This window comes from Pezoporus wallicus, unplaced genomic scaffold, assembly GCF_028554395.1.
Source record: "Pezoporus wallicus isolate ANWC-B61680 ecotype Strahan unplaced genomic scaffold, APGP_CSIRO_Pwel_v1 contig_5785, whole genome shotgun sequence".
Lineage (NCBI taxonomy): Eukaryota > Metazoa > Chordata > Aves > Psittaciformes > Psittacidae > Pezoporus > Pezoporus wallicus.
In genome coordinates, this window is record NW_026641150.1 from 6,796,620 (window position 1) to 6,824,122 (window position 27,503).

Below are 27,503 nucleotides of genomic sequence, written 5' to 3' on the forward strand. Positions count from 1 at the left end.
TTGTAAATATGCTGATGAAAGAAATATTAAATACAAGAAATAAATAGTTTGTACTAGGCTTGTCTGGCAAGTTGTGATACTGCACTTGAAGAGAAGTAAAAGCCTGGTCTGACTAAGAGTGTGCTCCAATGTGTTGACTTTCACCATTGAACTGCACAAACTTACCAGTTCCTCTTAGCGTAGGAGTTCCAGTGCATGAATCTGTTGAGGAATAATAGTTGTATAGACTGGCAGTAGGGGAAGTACTGTTAACTTTGCCAATGTACAACTTTTTAAAATGCTGCTACTATAGCCGAGATTTTTATTATTTTTTTTCCCCAGGTTTCAGGAAAAATCGGAGGAACTTTTAAGGCCAGGTGGCACTGCTGTGATATCCCGAATGCTGTTTGTAGCCACAGAGGGGTGCTGTTTATCGACATAGTAGGACTCCCAGTCATCACTTGTGCAGAGTGAGGAAAATGGCATTACTCACATTTATTGAGTTAGGGGAGAGTGTTTCCGAGGTTGCTGATTTAATCAGCATTCCTGAAACCTAACGGGACCTTGTCCTGTGAGCTAATATTGCTGTGTAGACAAAATCAGTGACTTTTCACAAGGAGGCTCCATTTAAAAACAAAGCCAGCAGAAATGCTGTCCATTTGCTGAAACTCTCTGGTGCTGAGCCTGCTGACTTCAGCAATATTCAGGTTTTATTGTTCCGATAGCTGTATCACATAGATTTTTGCATGTGGTTGATCGATGCAAGGGCCCTAAGTCAGCACACAATTTGCCTTATTCTCATTCCACATTCCTGGAACCGTTCAACTCGCAGCCAGTGGCCAGGTCCCACATTTGCACATCTGAAATTAAGCTCAGTATGACAGTGAGACATTCTGTGTGCTGCTTGTTGTGGCACTGGAGATTTGCTTTCTGTTTGAACTGTGAGGAGTTTGGAGCATTTCTTTAAGCTGTTCAGTTCAGCTGCTTCAAAGAAAGGAACCCTCTTTATCCTGCCTTTCTTCCCTCCTCTCTGCCTTTTAAAGTCAACTGATCCAACTGGATCAGTTCTTGGATCTGAGCAACTACCTCTGTACAGTTCTGCTCAAGAAAAGAAATTTGCCCAGGATAGTCATGTTTCAACAAATACAGTGATATTGGGGTTTTCATTGCTTCTTAAGATTCTGTTTTCATTAGTCCCCCAGAGTTTAGGCTACTGCTTCATTATGTTTACTCTGGCTTCTGCAGATTCTTGAGGCTTTGCTTTCTGGTGGTTTGATTTCTTCTTTTCTATATTAAAAAGAAATCATGTTCCACTTGCTGGTGGATCACACAGCACCTAAGTAAAATAGTAGTAAGTCTGGTTAGGTGTTGTGTTCAGAGGGCTGCTGAAGAGCATGCTGATCCAGTCATCCTGAATACTGCTTTAGTATTTATGTGACCAAAACACCAGTTGACCATAAAGTCCATCCTTGACTGGCATTAGATGAAAACAGACATTGGGCAAAAGACTCAGGTTTGAAGCAGAACCTGTTTAACATGAGGTGACTGAGCTCTCTTCCAGTTGCTGCAACCATTCCATAGAAGATGGGTTATTTCCAGTCTCAGTGTGTGGCTCTTCTAACAAACTGACTCATTGTGAGCTGAAGCCATCACTGTTTCATGAGGCCGAAACATCAAAGCGTAGAAAACTTGCTCATAATTGCAGGTTGGGAAAACAGACAAGGCCTGTCAAAGCTGTATTTAGTATAAAACATCACTTCAGGTGAAACAGTTCCAGTGAAAGGTAGCTTCTTTCCTCACAAAGGCAAACACTTGTGCCCTCTCAGTTCTACCTATCATTATGGTGCAGTGGGCAGCTTCAGCAGGATTTGATCATGTTTCTCCAGTGTTGAGATCTACTGTTCCTCACATTCTGGAACCTGTCTTGTCCTACTGTTTCCCAGTTCAGGCTGTTCCTTGCACAACAGTGGCCATGCTACAGTACATGACTGCTGACAGCTCTGTGGCAGGGCCAGGTCCAGGCCTGCTCATTGCTGTGTTGATTCATTCCAAGTGTCTGTATCTGAAACAGTAACTGTCCTTTCACTGGGATTTTATATCCTGTTCTGATGCTTACTTTATATCCTTTCTGTCTTACACTTTTAACAAAGTCTCTAATGTCTTTCATGAACTTTTTGAACTAGGGCTCATGCTAATTTAATCAATTTCATATGTTGGGGCCATACATACCTACTTAAGGCTTTCAGATTTTAATAATAGGCCAGAAACTTTTCAGACATTTAAAGTCTATTTGTTAGAGTTGACAGAATAGAACTATCCTTTAGGAGCACCAAAATAATTGCCAAAATTAACAGTAATTGTTTCTCTTCCTTGCTGGGAACTTTGTATTTCCAGTAGCTTCCAGGTCTGGAAGCGAAGAGCTGACTCATAATACTTCAGCCCTGATGCTGCTCTGAAGAAATGTTTTAATTATCAGCAAGGCTGTGCCCTTCCTAGTTTCCAGGACAGCCCATCTTCCAAACGCTTTAAGCTGTTTTTTCCTTTAGTCTTTTTACTGGAGATAGAGAACTTCCCTCATGGTCTGAGCTTCAGTCTTGTTTTGCTTTCAAAAACACAGTTGCCCCTTGCTTCCCAGATTGTGACTTACTTCTCCCTCTGTTCTTTTATCTTAAGTTGTCCTTCCAGCAGGCTGCAACATTTTCAACCTCATCTGGATTTTTATATAAGACTTTACATGTGCTTTGCAAAAAACTCCATTTCTGTTACTTTTTAAACTCATCATGAGAGGTCTGGTCTCTGATTAGCTGTGGATGCTTCCAGCTCACTCCCCCAGTTTTCAGCAATCTTAAAAGTGTTTTCAATGCAGATGAAGGGTGACTATGCCATAAAACTGGCAAGCACACACTTCAGGGAGAAGGCAGCAAACCTTACTTTTGCCCAGGTTTTATTTCACCTAAATTCTGTCCATCATGGTCAGGACTTCTGTTTAAGGCAGCTCTTTGGCTTTAACTAGTCAGAGCAGTGTGAAGGTGCTTTCAGAATAACCTCTGAATAGAGGGAGGGAAGAAAGGACACTCAGAAGTAGAAAGTCTTTAGGCCTAGGACCTTTTCCTTACAAGTTCAGAGACAAGGACATGGTTTTTCCTCTCTTTGGAAACAGAAAACTGTGTGTCAAAGATCTTGATAGCTGAGGTTGTTTCACCCCTGGAACTCCAGTAATGTTTAAGTGGTGCTCAAAAGGAAACTCTTTAAAAGCAAGAGCTGATAATATTCTGAAGGTGGCAGAGGTTATTTGCATTAACACAAGGGAATGGCTCATATTTTTTAGGGAAAAAAGTCTAAATTACTTATGTGTTGCCCTGTCTTGTTCAAAGGTAAGTGTTTTTAAAGCAGAAAATTTCTCTTGTCTTCTCAGCTGCTTAAACCACTGGAGGACTATTTGTATCTCAGAATTCACTTCTGCTTCTATCCTCCATGGAACCAAGTCTATATTAATATAAACACCTGCTGGGAAAAAGCAGAGGCATGTTACCTTAAGCAGCTCCATTCACCTTGAATAACTGCAAGTTACCTTCCCAAGCTCCATTTACAGAGAAGCAGGCCCCGGCATGTCAGTATCTTACCTACTTACTCTTTTCCATGCAGTTAAGGGACTTGTTTGCCCAGTTACTCAAAAGGAAACCGCATACAAATCCAAGGTGAACATCTCATGACCTTGCATGATTCTAGAAATAGCCAAATTTTAAGAACAAAGGAGTTCCAGCAGGTTCCTATTTCAGATCTGTATCTTTAAATTTCTGCTGGTGGCAGCAGAGGACATGAAGAGAGCAATGTGACAGTTGTAAAGATTTTGTTTACATCGTGTGAGCTGGAAGAGCAGTCAGTCTCATTTGTTTAACCCTCTTATTTTGTTGCACACAATATTCCTGGTGGCATACAGGTTTTAACTAAAACAGAGCTCTTACTCTTTGAAAGGATGGATTCTGATAAAAATCTGTTGTAAATCAGTGCCACTGAGTCATAACTGAATTTATGTTGCTAGTGTCTGTTAATTTTTTCCTATAATGGAAGGGTTTTGTTTTACCTGACTTTATGAATGTATGTAGTCACTAGGGCTTGCCTTCCTGTTAATGAAGGGAAACAGACACCTTGAGACAGTTAAATCCCATCTAAAAATAGAAAAGTTCTTGTTCAGACCCATACAAGAAAAGTGTTACAAAGGTATGGGTGTAGCATAAGCAGCAGCAGCTGCTATTAATGCCTGATATGTGAAAACTCGAACAGTGCGGACATTTTTCCAGCATTTTGCTATCCAGCACATTTTCAAGCTGGTGGCCCTGTGTAACCCGAAAACAGTTTCTAGTGCTTCACTACTACACAAACCCACACTGCCAGATCTCATCTGCAGTTAAGTTTCTGTTAACATAAAGCTCTACACCCAGTAGATTTTGGCCTGAAGCTACCATTGCAAAGTGGATTCATGCGCACACAAGTTTAGAAAATAGCAGAATATAATTCCAGCAGACAGATCTTGAAAAAAGCATATTTATTTTAAAGTACAACCCAAAGTTGTATCCGTAAGAAATGCACAAGGTATCTTGTTTCTTCCACAAGTCTTGGCTGTGTGCATTTCAGTTCAACTTAAAAATGCATTCAGGTTTACAAATGTACAAACAGCACAGAAAGTGTGTTACAGTCTCAACAGAATGCGCTTACATTCAGCCATTTTGCTCCTAAGGTTGTGTGTTGGTTTTGCTGTTGTTTTTCTTGATTTTTTTTTTCCTCATTTTTTTTACATTCTTAGAACCTGTGTTAACAAAGACAGCCTTATTTTAAAAAAATACTCTGCATTTTAGCACAAAGTGCCTTTTGATTTTAAATTAGAACTTGGAGGATAATACTGGAAAAAATTTAAAAACCCAAACTTGTACTTTTCAGAAAAGTTTTGCATGCCAGGACCGCTTTAGAAGTTCAAATTATTTCCTACAGAAAGATGGCAGATGGTAAAACATGAAACCAGGGGAACTGGTGGGATTTGCAGCTTTGGCTGTAGTTGGGATTTGTGGCCACACCCAGACTTTTTCAAGCTTATCCGCAATCTCACACTACCATATTGCAGGACAGACTTTAAAAAAGAGCAAGTGATGAAAGCAGGACGTGTGGGAGGTGGGGAAGTGGGAGCAATGACCAGCAACAGCCCAAAAATAATGTTTCAAAAATTTGCATTCAGAATTGTATCATGACCTGGATAAGAGTTCTTTCATTTTGCCTAACTTCAGTTTTCATGAGGATAGTGTGAATTGGACCAAGGATCTGAACTTCTTCTTCCAATTGTTGGGCTCCAAATTCTCCAAGGATTGTAGGTCTGTCCCATGTCTTCAGCAGGATTGGCAATGGTGGCAGCAGCAGGCGCAGGAGGAGCAGCAGAGGAATTTTCACTACCCATGAGATCAATGCCTGACAGGGTGTTTGTTGGAGTGGTGAAGGGAAGGCCACTGTTGAGGTTACTTGACCAAATGGAACTGCTGAATGGAGTAGTGGACCACAGGCCACTTGGGTTGCCTAGGATCGACTGCAGTAAAGACACAGCCAGGTAAGGAGCAGCTTGGTAACTTCTATTTTCACCCTGTTTACAGCCCCCCCCCCCCCAATCCCCTGTGAAAGAAAAGTATCTGAGCAGCAACACGTGCTATGGAATCCCTTCTAGCTTCACTGCAATATGGAGTTCCAAACTTCCTTCACTAGAGCTTGCCCAGAGCAGCCAAACTACTAACAGTTACCAGGCATGTCTGGTAACTGAACAGGCTACAGAGTGCAATTACATTACAGGCTTTTAAGCTGTTTTCATTTGAGCTTGTACATCCCTGTACCATTACTAATTTAAGCACTACTAGTATCCAAGCTTTAACACACAAGAGCCAGAAAGCTCCAGCTTAACTAAACTAGTTAGAATGAGGCAAATAAATATGGTTCAGGTCTTCAAAAAATGAAGAAAATTCCAGTTGTAATGGAAGGTAGCAGTGAAATCTATTCCTTGATCCTTTTCTGGCTGTTTGCAAGCTTATTTCCTCCTATTCAGGCAAGGGAATCTGTTTAAATTGTACGCTTTGGATGTACCTACCTGTGCTGAGCCCCCCTGTATCTCCCCATATTCCTAACGTATACTTTTTCCCCTACCCAAAATTTCTCCAGGTGAAGGGAGAGGGCACTGAAGAACTGGCCATTTATCACAGAGTTCCAGTAAGTCTGTCCTGGTTCAAGACACCTGGAAGTCTCTCACAAATGGTCATGGTGCAGATGCAGGTGTGCTGCTGCAAGATGTCACAAATGGACAGGTAGCAGCAAGCATGGAGAACACGTGCAGAAATTAACAAGGCCCAGGTTTTGTCCACTGATTTATTAAAGCCCAAACAGTAGCAAGCAACAAGCAGGGGAATCTATCCCATGGTATGGTGGAAAATGATACCCAGAAGCAGACAAAGATGGAGATGAGAAAGGTAGCGTAACTTTCAAGCTAATATTAGCACAGAACCTGCTACATGTAGGCTTAATGCAACTACATACCTCAGTGCCAACAGATTTAGTGTACATATGCTGTAAATTCAATTTGCAAATATACAGTAAACATGATACATCCAAAAGGCAGTGGACTTGTTAAGTGCTGTAAGGTATAAACAACCTTATGTTTGGATTTACTGAGTGGAAACAGGTCATCCCTTCCCCAAATCTCTGTCCTCAGATAATGCATACTAAAGATTAACCAGTATCAGTGTACTCTGCACCTGAAGATGAGAATAAAAATCCCTTTAGAAAAGGAAAGAAGGTAGACTCTGAGAAAAAAGTGTTCCTTTCAGGGTTTTATTGACTTTTCTAGAATGAAGAAGATATGCTCTGTCAAATCATACCTGAAACTGGTTGGACACTAATACATTATCAAAGGGTCCACATAAAATTTGACACTGAGGGCTGGGCAGGGGTTTTCAGCATACTTAGGTCAGCCAGGCCAATGCTGTTAGAACTCTCCAATGTCACTTGGAAGCTGAGCTAAACTAGGGTCACACTGTAGTCTTGTTACATAACTACACGGTTATATTTAAGCTACACAAACATTAGGCTACTGAGCCTACAGCAGGAAACAGTCCGCTGCTCAGACATCGACCCTAACACACTAAAAGTCCACCCTATTTCCTGATGCGGGCAAGAGCCAGGAACTGTTCCTATGTGTCCCAAAAGTGTTTGGGAGAGCTTAAGAGAAAGGCAACTGCTCATAAAGTAGAAGCAACCAGGAGAGGAGCAGCAGAAAAAAGTAACTTAGATGAGCTTCCTTTCAGGGCTGGTGGAGGGAGGTAAGAAGTGGCTGGCAGACAAAACTAGGAAAATGGAGTAAAGGGAGTGCAGTTAGAAACTTCGGAAGAAGTGCAGCAAGGCTTGAGGGAAGACAGGACCCCAAAGTCAAATGCTATTTAGTACAGAAGCAAAGTTATGTATGAAGTGTGAAAGCAAGATGAGTAAGAAAGTAGGATAATCAAAATCAACTCCCCATAAATCTTTCTAGAAAAGAAAGCACTGTGTAAGCGTGGCTTGCAGGAACAGGTTTGCTCTTTTGCCAGAAAGGACTGTGCTGGGGCCTAGTACCTGCTCTCTCATCTAGCACTCAGAGCAAGGAAGTCTAGTAACAGAACTGCCAGGTTTTCCTGTTCTGGCTTACCATATGCACTTGTAAAAGTATCACTATCATTACAAAGGCTTGAACATTTCAGTCTGTTTGCTGCTTCTGGTTTATTAAGTGATCTCTTTGAATACCCTCCTTAAAAGAATTTTCTCCTCTGTCTATGAGGTATTTAAAGGGAGAGACTGACAATTCTTCTATACCATTTGTCTGGCTTCCATCTCCCTGCTTCCTGAAGCACACTTCCAAATACCTTTTTTCAGAAGCAGCTAGGAAACAGAAGCTGGGAGCCAGAGGATTGTTCTGGTGGTCCTCAATCCCTCCTTCTGGCAAATGCTGAGAAAGCTGCCCTCCATGTGACCAAAAAGCAAAACTCTTGCCTTACAGTTTTAGTGAGACAAGGGTGGGATCAGTGAGTGTATGTCTGTAAGCGGTGTGACCTTCTTCAGCCTGCTTGCCCTTCCCCCCTCCCCCCATCTGAACTGCTACCAGGTGGAGTAAACACTGCCTCTTACTCACTACAAAAGCATTTTCAGAAGACATGATGAATGATTTCAGCTGGCACTGAAGACAGCTGTTGCAGTGTAAGTTTAATCCTGACAGACAGAGGCACAAGGATGGGAGAGCAGGGCTACAATCTGTGTAAAAGTTGCTTTTTCTTCTTTGGCTATCCTCAAGATCTCCATCAGAATTAGTGAACATTTTAAAGGCTTTGCCTTATGCTCAGCCCATTACTGTTTTTTCTAAACTCAAAATAATACATCTGCAGGCTTTTAGATATGGAGGTTTTTTTGACCTTTTGTTAATTTACAAGTTGGTGCAACACTGGATTGAGGAAGCAGAATTGAAGTCTGAAATTTACTATATTGGCTCTTTTGCAACTGTCCCTAAAACTGGAAGTGACAGCAGCAGTGCGCAGCCATGGCATGGGAGGAGAACGACTCTTTCTGCAGTCCCAAAAAAACATGGGAATGGAAAACTTTTGTAAGTGATGCAAGATGCCCTTGGGAGAAATATTTTTATGTATATTTGTGGATTCATCATCCACAAATGGATGATGTGGATGTGGATTCATCATCCACAAGTGAGCAGACTACTCAGTCTCTAACAGCCATGTCAAATTAACTACACAGAAACAGGAATATACATAACTTCCCTTTTCCTTATTTTTCCACTCTTGGTTTGGGCTTTTTTCACCCAAATTTAAAAAGCCTTTAAATGAAATCAGATGGCAGAGACAGAACAGGTTGGTAACAGGAATAAAACACTGGATTCAGGCTGAATACTTACTGCAGTTGTATGAGTCGGGGAACTTGAGCTTGTTGGCCAGGAGGGTACAGAATCTGTAGCTGAAGGATCCCAGATGGATGATGGAACATTACTGAATTCACTCCAGTTTCTCTGAACATCCTGCCCGTAAGCAGATCGAGCTAAACCTAGTTTGCTAAAAACCTCTAAAAATAAAATGAAATAAAACTGAGTACGTTACTCTTCCTCTTTTTCCAAGAACTACAGCAGACTAATACTCTTCACAGTTATTTCCCATATTTTTTCTAGTGGGTCCTGATGCAGCATAAGAACTGAGATTAGGAAAGGTCACACACAGTAATACACACCTTATGTCATGTTCCCTGCACTAGTTCTTCTAACAAGTAAGCTGCAAGTGGAGCAAGTGAAGGTGCTGAAGGTGCCTCCCATAACCATAGCTCTCACTTACCTTGCAGCAGTTCCCCCCTCCCAGGTAGCTCCTGGTGCAGGAGGTAGCACTGGCTGTGCCCCAGCCCAGGCCCTGTCCATGTTCTGAGAAGGGGAGGGCAGCACCACCACTTGTGGTTCACCTAGTCCCATGCACAGAACTGACCCCCAGGCATCTGACTGGCGGCCCCCAGAGTTGCTGGTGCTGAGGACTGCCAATGAAGACCAAAGAAAGACACCCCCCCCCCCCCCCCCCCCCCCCCCCCCCCCAGCATTTTTCTGTAAATATCCCATTTTTTCAGCAGATAGCATTTTTTTTCAGTAGACATACAATCCATTTTACAAATGGCACATACTTCATTTGCTTTGCTTATCATCTTTTACAGACACCCTAAAAATTACCATGCATCCTGAAACATAGTATGCAAATTTGTGTAAGTAGTTACACAGAGCATCCCTGCCCTGCAATACAGCCTACCTGCATCAAAGCCCATCTCAGTAGTCACTTCGGGAAGGTTTACCCAAATATAGGAATTAATTGTCAGGTCATCATGCAGCTATACAAACATTACAGGAAAGCAACAAGAGGGATTGGCCATTGCTTCATATATACAGCAATGGCTTTATGCAGGTGTAAAGTGCTCAGGTGACCCTTGGCCTGGGGGCACCCTTTTGAGACCTACAACAGAGCTTCAGGGGGGAAGGAAGACTAAAGAAAAAACAAATGTAATTGAAACAGAGAAACTTTAAAAATTAGTATTTCCAGCCAACAAACACTCTTTAACAATTTCCACTAACTCTCTGGGCTGAAACACTGGCTACATCACCAATTTTTTAATACACCTTCCTATGCAGTCATCTTTCTGGGGGACAGAGATGGGAACATTGTACTTAAGACCAGTGGAATGGAGAGACCCCCTTTTTTTTACCTATATTTGATTACGGAAAAATATTTGAAAACAAAACCTCACCTCCAGTTAAGTTAAAAGAATTGCCAAATGCAGAAAATGAGTTGAGAGGCGTGAAGTCAGGACTGCTGGGGCTGCTGACAGTACTCCACAAACCAGAACTAAATATTAGGGAGAAACAGGAAAGCAATACATAACTCATTAACACAGTACTACCAACAACTTACTGATCTAGGTATACATGTATATGTGCAAAAGTATGTGTGTATGTGTATATTTAACTATATGTATTTTTTTAATGGTGATAAAGAGTTAGGAAATCAGCTTGGCTTTGTTTTATCAAGAGATTCCAGTGAAATACCATTTTTCCTGTGTATATACCCACTTTGGTATATATATACACTGCTATAGGCATAATGCTCTAATCCACAGACTGAACTCCAACAGAAACCTGAGAGTAGCTCTTTCGATCAGTTTTTCAGAAAACTTACTTACAGGGTCTAAGCTGTAGCACAGAATTTTTTGACAAGCAGCTCAGAAGGGTACAGATGCTCCCACTCTGGCTTTTGGGCAAGCTTCTTGAAAACACAGATGAGTTAACTGGAAGTAGCGATAAACATTTACAAACCCAAACCAAAATGCCACCCACAAACTTTGCTCACAAAAGCAATTCCTTTGAATGAAACTTGAATTCAAGTCTCTCTGCTATTCCAGAAAGATTATAGGACACTCACTCACTGCTTTTTACAACTGAGGCAGCCATGCACTACCAAAATATGTCAGAAGTACAGCATGCTTTGGGGTATGTGACTGAGCACAGCTGTATTCCGCTCCTAGTCATAACACAAAACCCAGTGACAGTTCTGGTCTAAGTGTTAAAATTGGGAGTGAAAGACACTGCTGTACGGCAAAAATATTCTGCCTGCAAACCATTTCAGGCAACTTTGGTACACACTGCTCAATACCACAAGAGCCAAGCTGATTTCTCAATATTTGGATGCCCAGGAAACACAAGGTTGTTGAGTTACTTGGAACAAGGGGGAGAAAGCCCCATCACATTCAGTACATCCGTCTTTCTGCTTCTGAGTCACTCTCAAGTTCTACATTTTTCACACGGTGAGAGACGCTGTGCCCAGGCTTTGAAAAGCAGTTTAAAACCCCAAAGGAACAGGAATGAATTCTGTCACTACCTTCAAAATGCCATTAACAGCTTACAATATTCTTTTCTAGGGCCCTATGTATCTGCCTAGAGAATGTAAAAGTTACCTGTCAGAGCCATCATTGTCAATGACTGTGTGGGAAATGCTGATATTGCTGGAAACATCTGTCTTGCTTAGAGAAACCTTTGGTAAACCACTGCCACCTGCAAGAATACATATATATATATATATATATATATAAAGTTACATTTAATAAAAATAACAGAATATTCAGGAAATACTCAAATATTTAGAACTACAAACTGGTTCTAGTACCTGGGCTCTTGTCATAACCTGCAGCTACAGCAGCAAAAGTGGGGTTACCATTCCTGCCTGGAAGAGAAGCTGCCTTTGCCAGCTTATGCCTGGTACCATTAGGCTGTTTGCTTTTCATGTCACTTAAAGAAGAGGGGAAAAAAAAAAAAAAGTAAGGTTTTGGACTTGAGCAGCTTGATAAAAAAGCAGTAATTTAAGCTAGCATTCATGAAGATGTTAACAACAGATCAACAGTTCACGTAATTTGCACATTTTTCCAACCTCCCAAGTTGTCAGAAACCCCAGAACAATATAAATAGCATGGTAAGACATGCACAGTAGTGTCTGCCAAAAAGCAGTTTCCACGGGAAAAGGAAATGGGTGTGAGAAAAGGGAGATGCACCCTCTGAAGTACATGGGTTCTGCCAGCATTCTGCACTTGGGAAGTCAGTGGGAGGTACAGATTTGTACTCACTGGCTGCAGCTGCTGTTCACAATGCTGCTGTAGGTGCCTCCTCGTGGCCCAAAGGCAAAGGATGCTGGAGGAAGAGGAGGGGATGGAGAGGCGGGTGTTGGGGAGGGCTGTCGCTGCTTCAGGAAAGCATCTGCGTTCAGGGTTTGCAGAGAGAGTTTATAAAGGTTGTCTGTGGCTGGAAAGAGAAACACAAAACATCTTCCTGTAGTACCTACGTTACAACAAGGCTTCCCAAACTTCTGCTATCCCTTCTGTTCAAACTGAGGCATTGACAAAGGCTGTTCCCAAGTAGCAGCTCCTTCTCAATATTTACCTGTCATTATTCAGGTTATATTATATTGCCTGTTTTCAAAGAGACTGTATTCAAGTAAGCACACTGATATGATTAATTGATTTGTAGGGAAATGAGTGCTGTGGAGAGGGATGACTTTATGTAGACGCAACCAAGAGGAAGGTGATTTAGCTCCCACTCAAGGGACTTATAACACAACCAGAAAGCTTATCATGGTGTCCCCACACTAACCACTTCATTAAGGCATTTTCTCTCTCAAGGACAAATCAGCTAATTAGCTTCAAATTTAGCTCCAGTGGACTTGACTTGACCAAGCAAAACCCATCTGCTGTAGAAAACACATTTTGGTTTTGAGTGGCAATTCTTATTTCCTCAGTTCCCCTAGCAGCTTCTGAATCCTGGTCATCACTGAAGAGCTGCAGGATGGCCCATGTTCTGCTCATGTTGTTTTCAAACCTCCCACATCCTACTATGTGCTATCAATGAGGCCTACAGCAGAAAACAGAAGCACTACACAGTGAAAAAAAGACAGAGAGGTCTATTGACAGACCAAGCCTACCTACAGATGTTTACTGCAGAAGACCAATTCTGTCATCCTCTACCGATTACTTACAGCTGCCAGCCTTGTGAAGAGGCACAGAGTCCCACTCTGGTGGTGGAGAATCCTTTTCCCCTTCAGAGCTGCTGGTGTTTCCTAGCTCCTGTCCAGAACCACTGGGGAGAAATTTTGCTAATACTGATGGCCTGGTCTCCATTAACTTACTGTTGGGACCTATTAAAACAAGAGAACAAAAGCAAGTCTGTGGATAGTAAACTGCACAGCTTCCTTCACCCACCAGACATAGAATTAAGCACTCAAAAGTGATTACAAACAACCAAACAAAACTCCCGTGGTATTTACAAATAGCAGCCTTGCATTACCTCTCGTTTTGGGGAGGTTTCTTGATTTAGACCCATTCGTCAAAAGGTGCTGTGTAGATATCTTGGATGGAAAGGTTTTGCGCTGCTTGTTTTCCAGTGGGGGTGTATAAGATAATTCCAAGGAACTAAATGAAAACAGAGATCCATTTATTTTCAAGCTCTCAGAAGCACTGAAGAGATTTCATGTATGTACACATACATTTTTATATATATATACATATATATATATGCATGATATGGTTTTACAAAAGACTGGTCTCCTATGGCTGCCTCATGTCAAACTTGTGCTCATCATCAAAGCTATTTGTAAGCGGAGTTTTGTATTTTTCCTACATGCAACTCCCCCCTTCTTAGCCCTGGGTCATTTTCTATCCACACATTCATCAGGGCTCAGTCACTTCCAGGAGAAGCTTCAGCCTGGAGCTCCAGGATTACAAAACCTACGTGGATATATACAGAGGCAAAAAGAGATGGCAACTGCCATTTTTCTACTCTGCCCCCTCTCGCTCTTGTTTGATCACGTGCTCCTGATGATACACTATTGCTCTGAATGTACAGGATCATCTTTTAGTTGATAGCACAGAACTGTCCAAACCCACCACTGTTCTCTTTCTCCAGCTACTAAATTATGTCTCTCAGACTTTCTAGGGAGGACATATTTTACTCATTTCTAGCAGAAGAATTCCAAACTGGCTCTCATTGTGGCCTTCAAATCCTGTCACATGTAATAAACTTGTGATTCATGTGACTGATTTAGAAGACAAAGGAAAGTAGGTAAAAATAAAAAATAGGGAGGAGACTTTGGCAGGCAATGTTTTCAGAAATTTTGAAGAAATTTAATTTATACTAACTCCTATCTCAGTCTAGCATTAATTACAGCAACAGGGAAAACAGAAGCCTCAGTTTGGTGAAGTTTATTTTTGTGACACTTGGATAACTGTTTTCAGAATACTTTTTCAGAACGAACTAGGTGCAGTAAGATTAAGGTTATTCCTTTTTCTCTTTTCTATCTAACTTCTGCATTCAACCACCTGCCAGTAGGGGAAAGGGCCAGGCAGCAGCAGCAGCCTCCTTTAATAACACATCCAAGACTGATCCATGATACAAAAAAGTAAATTGCATACTGTAATTTCACCAAGAACAACTACAGGCTTGCATCTTAGCACTGGCTTACTCTGCTGCCACTAGAAGCTCCTGTAGAAACATTAACCCTATTTTGTGTATGTGGGCCCTGTTACAAAAAGCTTAGCATTGCTTAACCCAATTTGCTTCACTAGATTTGGTTCTTTTATGCACCGTATAACCATTAAATCACTTATCATTTGCAAGCTTCAGATATTCCCTGATATCAGGAAGGAAGAAGCATCTGCTCAAAAGTAGCTGCTGTTGGCATTAGCCACACTGACAGCCGCAGCAGTCAAATACACAGATTTTTATCACTCCATCTTCCTTTCAAGCATGATGCCTCACCTACTAAAAAGCCTGTGTTATTCTTACCTGGTTTTCACATCTACAGGGATTTCTTTCTTGACACTTGTTAGCAGTTTTTTAGTTTTCTGTTTTACTTGGACTGTTTCATTTTCAGGTTTTTCTGGTGTAACTTTTCCCTTTTGTTTTTCAGGTTCCTATAAAAGGCATTATAACAACTTGTTACTGTTGAGGAGAAGCAATGTCCCTCTTGCATCACAACATACATAGTGTAAGCAGAGCTGAGGAAAGAATGCTATTTGAACACATGAGCATTTTTGCAGCTCAGAAATTATTTTTTTACTCCTTAGTGAGTATACCTATAAAGCGTGGCATCTGTTTTTTCCTATTTGGAAAAGGAGAAATGAAAATCAGCAAATTAATCTGTTCCAAGCAGATTTGGTGTTTGCAAATACCTAACTCCTCAGGCCATGGCCTCTGAGTCTGCTTCAAAAGACCTATGCTGCACTTGTTGTACACAGCCCTGGCCATCTGAAACAAATTCTTCCACCAAGCAAAGAACAGGAGCAACTTCAACACCCAATTTACTAGCTTCTTCAACTGCACTTCTAAGTGCATTGTCAAATAGCCATCCCAAAAAATCAAAGGTGATTTTCAAATCACCTTCTAAACCGTAACTTTTAAAGGATACTACATGGATTTCTACACCCCGCCTCCCAGCTTGAATCCCTATCTTACCTTTTCCGAAGTTCAAATTTAAGACATGTTAAAAATTAGGCTTGGTATTCTTCTCTTTGCTATTACCTTTGCTTTGGTTGGTTCCCCCAGCACATGCTTTAGGACAGAACATTTACAACAACCTGACCACCACACAAATTCTTAGAGCTTTAGTCTATTACCTAGAAGCATGTAAGCCAAATGAGTAATATAAAGGTAGGGGTACCGTCAAAAGCAAGTTAGTTACCTACCTGCTGACAAATTACCAGCCCTGAATTGACCCTTTGTAACTGTTGAAACTCATGGCTTTAGCCTGCACCTTAATTATTGAGTAAAATTGATGTCTGTATGTTGGCATTTTAGCCTGCAAATAGAACAGGCTAGGAGTGTGCGGAGAGACAGTTATCCGATGTTGCTGACAACCAGCAGCTTATTGAAGCCAGGCATGTTCAGTCCTCAGACAGCATGATTCAAGCAGGTTCACACTCACAGATGAGCAAATCTTACAGAGAAGAAGTGAAGGCAAGAGTTGGGAGAGGTATTTTTAAATTAACATTCTTCCTTTGTTAGGTTTTATACGAAAGGTGGGGTTGGGTTGGTGAGAAGTCACTGTTCCACCTTTAACAGGTGACCTGCCAGCTAAACAAGAGTCTCCTTTTACGAGCAGTGCCATACCTCTTTGAGAAGTGGTTCTGTATCTGGGTTGGAGGTTTCGGTTGTGGTGGAAGAACTGTCATCATCTGCCAAGGAATCCTTCAGTTCATCCTCCTGTTGCTTTCCTTTCCCTCTTCTGTCCTTTTCTTCCCGCTTCTTCTGTGGCTTAGCCTTGCGCTGAAGCGTTTTCCCTTTCCCTAGGAAGGTAAGGATGCTTCAGTTTTCAGCAGCAGTACTCAAGAGATGGGCTAATTCACTTCATTTTGGAGGGTGACCCACGTGATTAAGCCTCTGAAATTCATCAATACACCAACCATTTACAGCCACCTCAGACCAAATGTGAGTAATAGCATCACACCTTTATGTGCATTTATGCTCCTAAGCCCCACCTCTGTTGCCTCTATAGACTGTGGACACCTGGCTACTGTGATTCTTCCCTGCTCTGGTCCTGGCATTCCTTTTAAACACCTCAAAATCCAATCTGACAGTTTAACTATATAAAACTAGATTTGAACTACAGAAGCTGGCACAAGCTTTATAATCCAATTGAAGAACAGAAATCATTAGCATGTTTGTCAGTTAAAAAGGAAAACCAAACACAACTTGTAGTAAAACTAGAGCAGATGAGAAAAATCACTAATAGTATTTTAGCAACGATGTATAAAACCCCAGCTCCCCAAACCTGAAAATCTCCCACCCAACCGTACTTTCTCCCCTTGACATATTTAATTTTTTCAGAGTAGACTATTCTAAGAGGTTGGAATAAGCTGACTGTGAAATAGTTTGGTTTGACACGTTAAAGTGTTACTGCATCTCCAAGTAGGCGAAACAATGTGTTACACACTCCAGGGGATGTTTAATCAATTTTCTTGAAGCAATCCCCATACAAGTAAATAAAGCTACTGGAACAATTACATTTTTCCTTGCGATTTCTGAATCGTAGCATAGGATAAGTTCAAAATGTAGAGGTTCAAGAACCTTCCAAATTAAGGTCCTGGCACGATAGCTGTGATATTTCATTTGGCAAAATGTCCTTCAGGTAAAGTTTGTACTGAAATGTAAATTTGCCTTCAGTATTTTGTCAAATACCAAATACATACCAAAGGAAAGTGCCTTCAAACTTTGTTTTTTTTTCAGACTTAATGTTTTCACTATCAACAACTACAAAAATATCAGAGATAAAATATTCCTTTTAGTGTGAATACAAATAAAAGTGTAAATACAAGTGGATATTCGTACGGAAATGTTCACAAGGTCAGCTTCCAGCTTACTGCGGGCATTGGGGATTTGCCTCAGAAGGCCTCGTTCTAAGATTTAATTCAAATTTAGTCTACATTTGGGATTGCTAAACAGTTTAATATTCATCATTAGAAAACCTATGTAAAATGTTATCATGACATAAAAATGTAACATGAAGCAGCTGTTTGACAAAAAACTAATGTAGCCTCCACAGCAGTCTGCTAGGATCCAAGTTTCAGGAAGCTGAAATAGAACACTATGGAGACAGGAATCCTGCATGGGACGTTGAGACAGGCAGTTGTAGTCCAGAAGCTGCTGCTTCTGCAGATGTCTGCGAGTACAGTTCTAGTTATTTAGACAAAGCCAGACAGCAGTGTGGGTATGCAGATCCAGACAGATATCGGAACTTCCCCTGCGTTTTTACATTTTTAAAGAGGGCAAATGGAGATGGTTGGGTTTTATTAGATGCATGGAGCTTTTGTGAGTCAAGTTACGGTTTACAGATACTGTTGGGTTTTTTTTTATAACGCCTGTCCAAAAAGCAAGCTACATGCATAAATCTGACTTAATGATCTGAGATGACAAAGAGGTCAAAAAAAATACCAAAAAGAAAACCACAGCAAACTATCTGAACTGCAAAATGTAACATTCGTAATGTATTTTGCAAGACAGAATATGTTTAAATATTCAGCATACCGCCACGTCGAAGCATAAGTGAAGCAAAGCCTCTGTAACAGGAGAAAACCCATGAATTTATCTGAATGAATTTATAGTTAGAAGAAAGTTGCAAAACAGGAAAGTCATGCCAAAAAAAAAACCAAACCAACCAAACGGAACCCCTGCATTATCACATCCACTCTGAACCGATTTAACAACTTTCTACTCATTGCTGTTTAACAAGAGTGAAGCTTTCGTCTTGGTAGTACATGATCATACAGGTGCTCCAGGGTTTATATGCCTTTCCACATTCATTTTCGTAACTTTAATAAAGAACACAACACCAGCACTGTTTCTGTGCAACAGAATTAGGGAAAGGTGAAAAATTCATTAGAATTGAACATAAATTTATAACCACAGAACCCTAGGACACAACTGAAATACCTATTACAAGAAGCATGATAAGAAGTTCTACTCTAATGAAGGGTTTATAAGAAGGCATACAACTGACAATTTTATAAATCTGAACATAGATAAATCTGAACGTAGATAATGTATGAAATGTAGCACATTATTTTAAGCATTAGACAACTGAAGAGATTCATAACAATTCAAACTAACCTCATGCAAAGATGAATGCTACTTATAAGCACAGGTGCCCTATATTCATTTGCTGACCCCCTATCATGAAGGATTTTCTACAACTGCAAGTCTGGGCATGACAAATTCCATTCCCAAGCAATACCCACAGGGTTATGCCCATCTCTCTCTCTCCCCTTCCTCCCTTTCTCCCTGTCTGTTTTCCTGACACTAGGGTAACTCCCTTTTCCTTTCCTCAAGCTCCAAGTATAAACACTGGAGGTATGAGGAAGCCAACCCAAAGACAAAGGAATAGCAACTAAAAGAATCTTTCTTCTTCAGAGAGTCAGATGCTTAAATATTCACACCTGCTTTCATCAAAACATTCCAAAAACACTGCATGAAGAATCACAAACTAGCATTGTAGAGAATGTCACTGCCATAAAATAAAGGAAGTGTTCAAGACACAGGCACATCCAGCAGGGTAGGGAACAGCTGAGAAGCTATCACTTTCCATGCTATGAAAACACAACCTTTACAGTCCATTAAATCTTGTTCTGTGGCTTATATAATGAATAATCCCATTAAAAAAAAAAACAGAATTGCATTACCTTTGTTTTTCGCTAGTGGAGATGGGGGATGCTCTGTAAACACATCTGGGGGAGGGGATTCTGGGTGGTCAAAGTCTTTTTCCATAGTTTCTATGAGCCCAGTTAGATCTGAGTCCTCTGAGCTGTGCCTTCTGCTCCTGGCACAGTCGCTATGAGGTGGGCTGAGGAGTGGGAGCTGTGGCAAAGCACCTTCAGTCTGCTGCTCTTGCCCAGGTGCGAGGGGCTGCTGGAGGGGCTGCTCTGCCAAAGCTGCTGCCTGCTGCTGTGTCGGCTGCTGGTTCTGCCTCGTTCCCTTGGCTCTTTTGCCTGTGGCATGAGTTTGAGCTGTGGCACCTGGATCCAAAGTAAACGGGCCCCCGGCTCTATTCACTGACTGCATGGAAGCTCCTTGTGCTGAAGTCCTGTTAGGTATGCTTGAACTGGGTTTGGATTTGATGTTTTCAGCATCAGGTGCATTTCTATTGCTGTGAAGGTGTGTTGTTGCATTGCATTGTTTATGATTCCCTGCACTGGATCGTGAAGATGAGCTGCCTGCTCCATAGATCCCTCTGGATGAACTGTGATTAGAATCTGATCCAAGTGTATTCAAGCTGAAAGAGCAACAAGTGTTTAAATATACTCTACAATGTTTCCATTCTTCACGTGAAAAAAAACAAACAAACAAAAACTCACTATGCCCCATAGAAACCTTGAACTACACTGTTCTTGGCATATAACTGGCAAAAATGCCTAGCACTTGTTTGTCAAGTCAGCAGCCTTTGCTATTTCCCATGCGCTTGCTCACTGTACATATGAACAAAACTCCAGTACAATGACAGTCAATATATATGTTGGAGAGAACACTGAAAGGAGAAAGTAGTTTTTTAACTTAGGACACCAAAGGTAGGAACTTCTGGCCTGCAGTGTTTCTGCAGGCTACACCTTCCTTTTTGGAGAAGATTAACAAGAAGCTTAACAGAGTTTGGTTTCAGTGGTGTTTTTTTCCTCTCCTTTTTCCCCCCAAAAATGAGTATTTCTCATAATCACAAAATCCATCTTTTTATTCAAGCCATCTTTTATAAGTAACTGTGAGGATCTTAATTTATTCACCTGTTCTAAAGTATTACTTTCTTATTGGCCTTATAAGTAAAGAGGATAAAAAGAGAAAACATTCCACAAAACCCCCAAACATATACTTACTTTCCATCAGATGAAATTCCAACTATTCTCCTGAGATCAAATGGCCTTCCCATATCAAAGGGAGGGTTTGAGGCCTCAAAGGACAAGCGTCTCCTAAATGGCTCCCAAATTCCTTGAGCTTCTAGATAGGCTGTTCCAATTACCAAGAGAAAGAGTACACTGCAGAGAAGAGAGGCAGTCATCTCAGTATTGCTCAGTTTTGAGCATTTTAAGGAAAATGAATCTAATCACACAAGGCAAAATGATTGTATCTAGTACTGAAAATTGCAACCAAACCACACCTTTGTCTGATAGAAACATAAAATGCATGAACCTAGCATGATATTACGCATCACTGACACCGAGAATGGAAGCTAGACACAAATCTGACACGCAGTTGCCAAGATTAATCCAAAAGAAAAAGAAAGATATATAATTAAAGCATTAAAATGGCTTCCAAGTGGTCAGGTCTCGCAGCTTGCGGGTGCGATCCCATTTAAAAGCAGAGATCCTCTGCAGAAAGTTGTACTGCTGCTCAGGGAAGTAAAATTCCAGAGCACTATTTCAAGCAATTTTATGACTAACTGAATCTGCTGCAATACTGTGTTGGAGTTCTCCACTTGCATAACGCAGTGCAGTGAACTACATTTTTGAAGGAAGCAATAAAACCACTGCAGAGACCTTCATCGCACTGCTATCGCTTTCATCTTCTAACAGGTGGGAGGAGACATAGTGACAATAACTAAAGCTTGCCTTGCCTATTACCCTAGAAAGTTTGTGAGAAAAGAACTTTAAATTAGCAACTTCAGTTTCTGTTCTCCCCCCTGTTCTGACTGCCAGTTTTTAAGCCGAATGTATGAGACCAGCATCAATTCAGACAAGGATGAGATACCTCTTGCTTCATGTTAGCTGAAACAATCTACTCCAGAAGATACCACCTTTTAACTATCACCAAAAATACAAGCAACCCTGGAGACCAAGTCAGCTGTTGATAGCTGGTTATCAGTGCTTTTCCCCTGCCCCAGGCATTAAAAAGGATTCTACATGCAGAACCAGATGGGAGAAGGTTGGAAAGATAACTTTCATCCAAGATGTTAATAAGCGAGAGAAAAGTTAGAGAAATAGGGGGATTTTTTCAGGCAAGCTTACATAAACTGTTACTCGGAGGAGCAATTCTTGCTTTGGGTGCCATGCCATCAAAAACGGAATTATCTTTGGGATGTAAGGAATAAGACAATCTCTTTCACTTGTTAATTCCTAATCCATGAGGCTAGTTGAAAGTTTTAGAAGACTGATACTAACAAGAACACCACATCTCTACCACCATAGCGCTATACAAGCTTGGAATGGAGTGCACAGGGTTTTGGTGGACTGGGTGGCACCTTACCCTCAGCCCCCTGGCACCCCCCTCCATGGCGTCAATGCTGGGCTATGTAGAGGTTGTACAGGGGAGGCTGCAGCAAAAAGTCACCTTGAGCTGATTCTTTTTCACTTCTCCTCCTCTGCCACTCTCTGAATAAGGACTCCGCTCCCTCTGCTGAGGTCAACTTTGGTGTTTTGACACATGAATATGAACTTTGAAATGAAAAATGGAACAAATCTTGTTTTGTGTCTTTTTAACTGCCCTTTCTGGTGTTGGGCTGGTGGGGGTGGGAGCAGTGGGGGTTTGGGGTTTTTGACTTTCAAAAAAATTATTATTGAAAAGGAAAAAAGGGAAAAAAAAAGGAGAAAAGTGGAACTAGCCTGAAGTGGTCAGTCATTGACATGTCAATGACAAATTAGTGTGAGGAACACCACACAGTGGGCAGTAACATGGTCTAGACACCCAAGAATTAAATGGGTCCATCCCTCTTCCACCCACCCCCCCCCCCCCAACATGGTTTTATCTTGGAGCACACATATGCCCAGCTGGCAAATTCTTTACAAAAAGGACTGGCTCCTTTACTGCATTTCTACACACCCTATTAAGTTTGACTTAAAACCTTGGAGCCACAAGTATGGTAACAATCCAAACCAATAGTGATTTAGGGAAGACAGCAATAAAAATATGAACTAGACAAACTAGAGTTGTTCATTCCTAGAAATTAAGGACAGCTTCCCAACAATATGGAAGTACTGTTTTAGGGGCAACTAGCAAACCCCTATGTGATAGCATCCTAAAAGTCAGAGGCTGTCTATACACAAGATCCTTGGAATATTATGAAATAGTTACATCAGGTCTCTTCTATAGTTTGCTGCGAAGAAGGAGGTTTTGTACTTATAGGAAAAAGATATAGTGAGGGAAAGGATCAGGGTTCTGTATTCTTTTGTAAAGCCTAATTAACACATACAGTATATATAAAATTACCCACGTAAGCTACACCTGTAAGCTGACAAGCATTATTCATGCTATCAATAAACTAAAGAGAAAGTAAACTTTAAAATTTCTAGCAAATGCACAGAAGAAAGCCACTTACTCAGCACTTTCCTAAGTAACGCAGTACCAGCGAGGAAACAAAGTTACCTAAGTGGACGGAATTTTCCTGTGACTTAGGAAAACGCAGTTTCCTAACTAACACTGCATTACTTAGGGAAGGCCTGAAGAGTCACAAAAGAAAATGTAGCAGGCAGTAACTTTCTTTTCTCAGTCCCTAGAAGGAAACAGAGAACAGCCAAACTGAACATCAGTGCAATACAGTACAGCAAAAACACCAGAGCCAGCATCTTAGTGAAGAAAAAAAAAAGGCAGGACTAGTACATGTCTGTGATAATGCTTTGGATCTGCAGCACACAGGCCCTTTTTTCATCATAGGCATCTACAGCAGCAATCCATCTCGCACTAAGATAGAAGCTTAACACTAATGACAAAGGAGAACAGCATTTGTTGTTACTGATAAGTAACAACTTAGCTGCTAAGTATCTATGCCAGGAGTTTCTCTGGGCAAAGAGAGTGGGGGAAAATGCCTCTCATCCAAGAGGTGAGCAGGGACACACTGTTTATAATCTCAAATTTCAAACAGATAAAGATAGGTAGAGGCTAGACTAGGAAAATGTGGTGGAATTTTCAACCCATATTTCAACCAGTCAGACCTAACACGTCTGCTTGCTGACAAAAACTGCACTAATATGCTACTGCGTAACCTCCAAGCGCACAATGTTGCAAACAACACCCTTCAGTTCTCAGAAATCCCATTATTAGTATCACCAGTTGCCTGTCATATACAAGTGGCAGCAAAGTTTATAATTCATCCAAGGCATCTGCTAAGCTCATTACAGTTACTGCCTCTCTCTAAAGCACAATACACCAGAAGGATGCCTAAATTTCCATGGGAATTCACGGTTAGCAGTGCTTTGATACTTAATTCAAGTTTGGCTTAATTCATCAAAAGCCCTACACATAACCAGAGTCAACAGGAGTACATACATCACTTTAGGAAACAGACGCAGGCCAGAAGTGTATTCTTTTATGGTATCATAGAAAGGTTTGGGTTGGAAGAGACCTTAAAGCTCATTCAGTTCCAACCCCCTGGCATGAGCAGGGATACCTTCCAAAGGTCCCTCAAAGCCCTGTCCAACCTGGCCTTGAACACTGCCAGGGATGGGGACAGCTGTTTTGCCCTCGGTCTGAGAAGGAAGTCAGTACTCCTCAGCCTTAATCTTTCAGTTCACACTCAATCCACGAGTGTTTCTCTCTTATCCTTCGTGACCTCACCCTGTTGGGGTTTTTTCACACCAATAATTTTATGCCAATTTTACGCCAATGGTAGTACATACTGAATCTCCTTCTCTATAACCTATATGCAAGCAGTGGTAGCTTGTGTGCACGTACTAGTAAGAACAGACACACACACACTACCTCATTATTCCTGAGATGATTATGTACAGTGCCAGTTCCCAGTTGGGTCTGGGTAGTGCTTCTGCACACGTTGCTAACATGTGATAGGGAAGAGATGCGTTCAAGATAAATACAAATTCAGAGCCTCCTGCAGTGATGAATTTTAATTCCCGTATAACTCTGGAAGCAGTGAAATCAGGTGTAAACCTGAAAACAAAGTAAAGCACGTTAGAACGCTTCATATGAACATCTGAAAGTTTGAGGTAATTGATATTAATCACAAATTAAAACAAAACAAACAAGCAGCTTCACCAATTACTGCCATGACTGGCATCCCAATCAAAGATTTATAACAAACAGCCCTATTAGTACAACTAATAACCATCCTCACAATTAGCCTAAAAATTCTTACGTCTTTCAAATACCTCAATATAATCTTCACTAAATTCATAAACACCTATACTTAACACATCTGATACTAGATTACCTCTGATACACGATATGAACATATAAGAACTGAAAATAAGTTTTGACCAAATCTGTTACAATAAAGCTATGGATGCAGTAAAAAAATACTAAAAGCAGCTGTAAGCAAGCAATGGAACTGACCATTATGTGAGCTATGAAGTTTTTAAGCACTTCGCTTTAAGTCACAACAGCACACCTGTTCAAAAACATCACCCCTACATTCCTGTCTCATCACAAACCAGGATTGGTGCAAAATCCTAGTGAAGCTTTATTGTTTGCAGTATCTTGTATATCCTCACAGGACAGAAGCATCTTCTGAGCTGTTTAGATACTGTACTCTGAACAGTTAACTTTATATCCAAGCAGTTAAAAGATCAATGTTAGGTGTAGAGATCTTTTACAATAAAAACTGACAGAGTTGAAGAATTATTACCCTTAAGGTAACAGACAAAACGTTTAAGACTGAAATGCTGTGCAATATCGTAACAATCCTTAGACTAAAGGCTCTTTTCCATTTACTAAAACCCACATGTAAATCTGTATCTCTCACTTGTATCTCACTTACAATATGACAATGTCTTTAGAGGCATTGGCGCTTAGTGCAAACTCATGACAGTTAACTACTTTAAATCCGTATCCTTCACATGTGTAGCCACTGATTTCCATGTTTTTCACATTAATCTGCAGCTGCCCTGTGTTTTCCACTTTAAATGTTCTTCTCAGTGTGAAATTCGGTTCTTTGTATTTCATTTCTAGGAACAAACAGCAGAAAGCGGTTAGTGTTGTGCTCGACAGATATCCTTCACTATATTCAGATTCTAGAGCAGTACTGTAGCAGGAAAGGGGCTAGCGAGGCCCATGGAAATCTTTACATAACCTGCAGGAATGTATCTCTGCAGCCAAACTCTCATCACTGCCAAGGTAGGGAATGTGTACAATTCCAGAGCACTCTTACTCACTGGGGACAAAATGGAAATCTCCAAACCTCTGACAGCACAGAAAAAACAAACAAACCCAAAGCAAAAGATCTAAGCTGTAAAGTTCTTTGATGTACTGCTCAGCAGCCTGGTACTCTGTGAAAAGTCAGAGCATGAGAATTAAAACTTACTCTTTTGTGTCTCAAAAATAAAATCCATGGCTGAGATACTGTCCTGGTTTTGGCTGGGATACTGTTACTTTTCTTCCTATTAGCTGGTGCAGTGCTGTATTTTGGCTTTAGTTTTAAGATAATGCTGATAACACACCAGTGTTTTACTTGTGGCCAAGTAATGCTTACTCTAAATCAAGGACTTTTCAGTCTTTCATGCTCTGCCAGTGAGGAGGGGCACGAGGAGCTGGGAGGGAGCAGAGACAGGACAGCATGTCATGCTCAGTATATAAACTGGGGGGAGTCATTCAGAAGGCCCAGATCAGTTAGGCTGGGTATCAGTCAGCGGGTGGTGAGCATTTGTATTGTGCATCACTTCTGTTTTTTTCACTTGGGTTTTATTCTTCTCCTCACCCCTCCTCCCTCCAATCATTATTATAATACCTTATTTCAATTATTAAACTGTTTTTAACTTGCAAGTTTTACCTTTTGTCTGGTTCTCTTCCTCATCCTACCATAGGGGGCAGGGGATGGGGAGTGGGCAAGAAGCTGCATGGTATTTAGTTGCTAGCTGGGGTTAAACCACGACAGCTACACTTACCTTATTAGCAAACAAATCCCTGAACCACAACATGTAAGAGGCAATGACTAAGCTTTACCTGAAGTTTTCTTACTGATCCCTCAAAAACAGGGATATAATCTCAAATAATAATTAACATGGCACCTTACAAATATGCCTGGAGAGCTGCAAGGCAGGAAAGGAGAAACATCTCCATACCAGATACAACTAAGATACAACTAAGCCTCTTTTACCAGTTCTTTTGGTAATACAGGTACTTAGCTGTACTCTAGCTGACCTCTCAGAAACAAGCCTGTGGCCACAGAGCAAAAAGCCCCTGACCCCAGAGTAGACTCTTGTTGGGATTTAATTTTCATCAAGGAACATACCCTATCTTTTTCCCCATTGGCTACGTACATAAAGATTCTGAAAGTGTGAGGGGAAAAAGAACATACAGAAAGTTACATCTGTGATCCAATTTGCTTTAAATTTAGGAACTGGAGATTATCCTATTATATATACTAGGATCTTCACCTCCTCTCCTTGGATTTTAGTGGATGAAGGGCTTTTGTTTCCTTTTTCCTGACTTTCAAATTAAACAAAAAAGCTAAAATACTTATTTTTATGCTTAGAAAACCAATTTTAATGTATTTAGATGATTTACATTTCCAGGGCACTAGAACAGGAAATGTATTTCCACGCATTTCAAATTGTACGTGTAGAATGCAAGTTCTTGTCTGCTCAGTGGAGCAGCCCAAGAAATACTCACTTTCTGAACAGTCTTTTAATAATGCTTCTGTGATTTTAAAGCGTAAAGAACTTCCTGGACCAGGAGGTTTGCCTGCAAACTTCAAGCTCTCAGTCGTTCCTTGTCCTTGTACCATTATGGCATCTATTACAGTCAAATTATTTCTGTGTAAAAAGAAAAAGGGGAAACATTCATGAAAGGATTATGCAGTCTATTGCTCCTGCAAGCTTCTCCACAGACTATGAGGTTACATCCCAAACCTAGAGGACAGCAATATAAGCAGTTTCACACTTCACTCCCCACAATATGGAAGTAAATAGTGGGGGTCTCAAGCAGTGTCTGCAAGACAAAAACCTAAGAAATCACAACGTAGTACAAATAAAACTCCCAA

General features: G+C 40.9%; 1 protein-coding gene across 1 annotated transcript in view; it reads right to left on the reverse strand.

Annotated features, from left to right (window-relative positions):
- Positions 1-4,513: 4,513 nt before the first annotated feature.
- The window catches only part of TMEM131 (transmembrane protein 131), a 100,047-nt gene continuing 77,057 nt past the window's right edge, over positions 4,514-27,503 (reverse strand). Inside the window, exons 27-41 of the mRNA XM_057422199.1 lie at positions 27,134-27,276; positions 25,284-25,470; positions 24,272-24,457; positions 20,458-20,616; positions 19,279-19,868; positions 16,214-16,389; positions 14,891-15,018; positions 13,394-13,518; positions 13,086-13,244; positions 12,181-12,355; positions 11,727-11,848; positions 11,518-11,614; positions 10,315-10,412; positions 8,939-9,102; positions 4,514-5,551 (exon numbers count right to left, since the gene is read on the reverse strand). Of these exons, the coding sequence (XP_057278182.1) occupies positions 5,255-5,551; positions 8,939-9,102; positions 10,315-10,412; positions 11,518-11,614; positions 11,727-11,848; positions 12,181-12,355; positions 13,086-13,244; positions 13,394-13,518; positions 14,891-15,018; positions 16,214-16,389; positions 19,279-19,868; positions 20,458-20,616; positions 24,272-24,457; positions 25,284-25,470; positions 27,134-27,276 (2,806 nt within the window). The 3' untranslated portion in view covers positions 4,514-5,254. The remainder of the gene's footprint in view (positions 5,552-8,938; positions 9,103-10,314; positions 10,413-11,517; positions 11,615-11,726; positions 11,849-12,180; positions 12,356-13,085; positions 13,245-13,393; positions 13,519-14,890; positions 15,019-16,213; positions 16,390-19,278; positions 19,869-20,457; positions 20,617-24,271; positions 24,458-25,283; positions 25,471-27,133; positions 27,277-27,503) is intronic.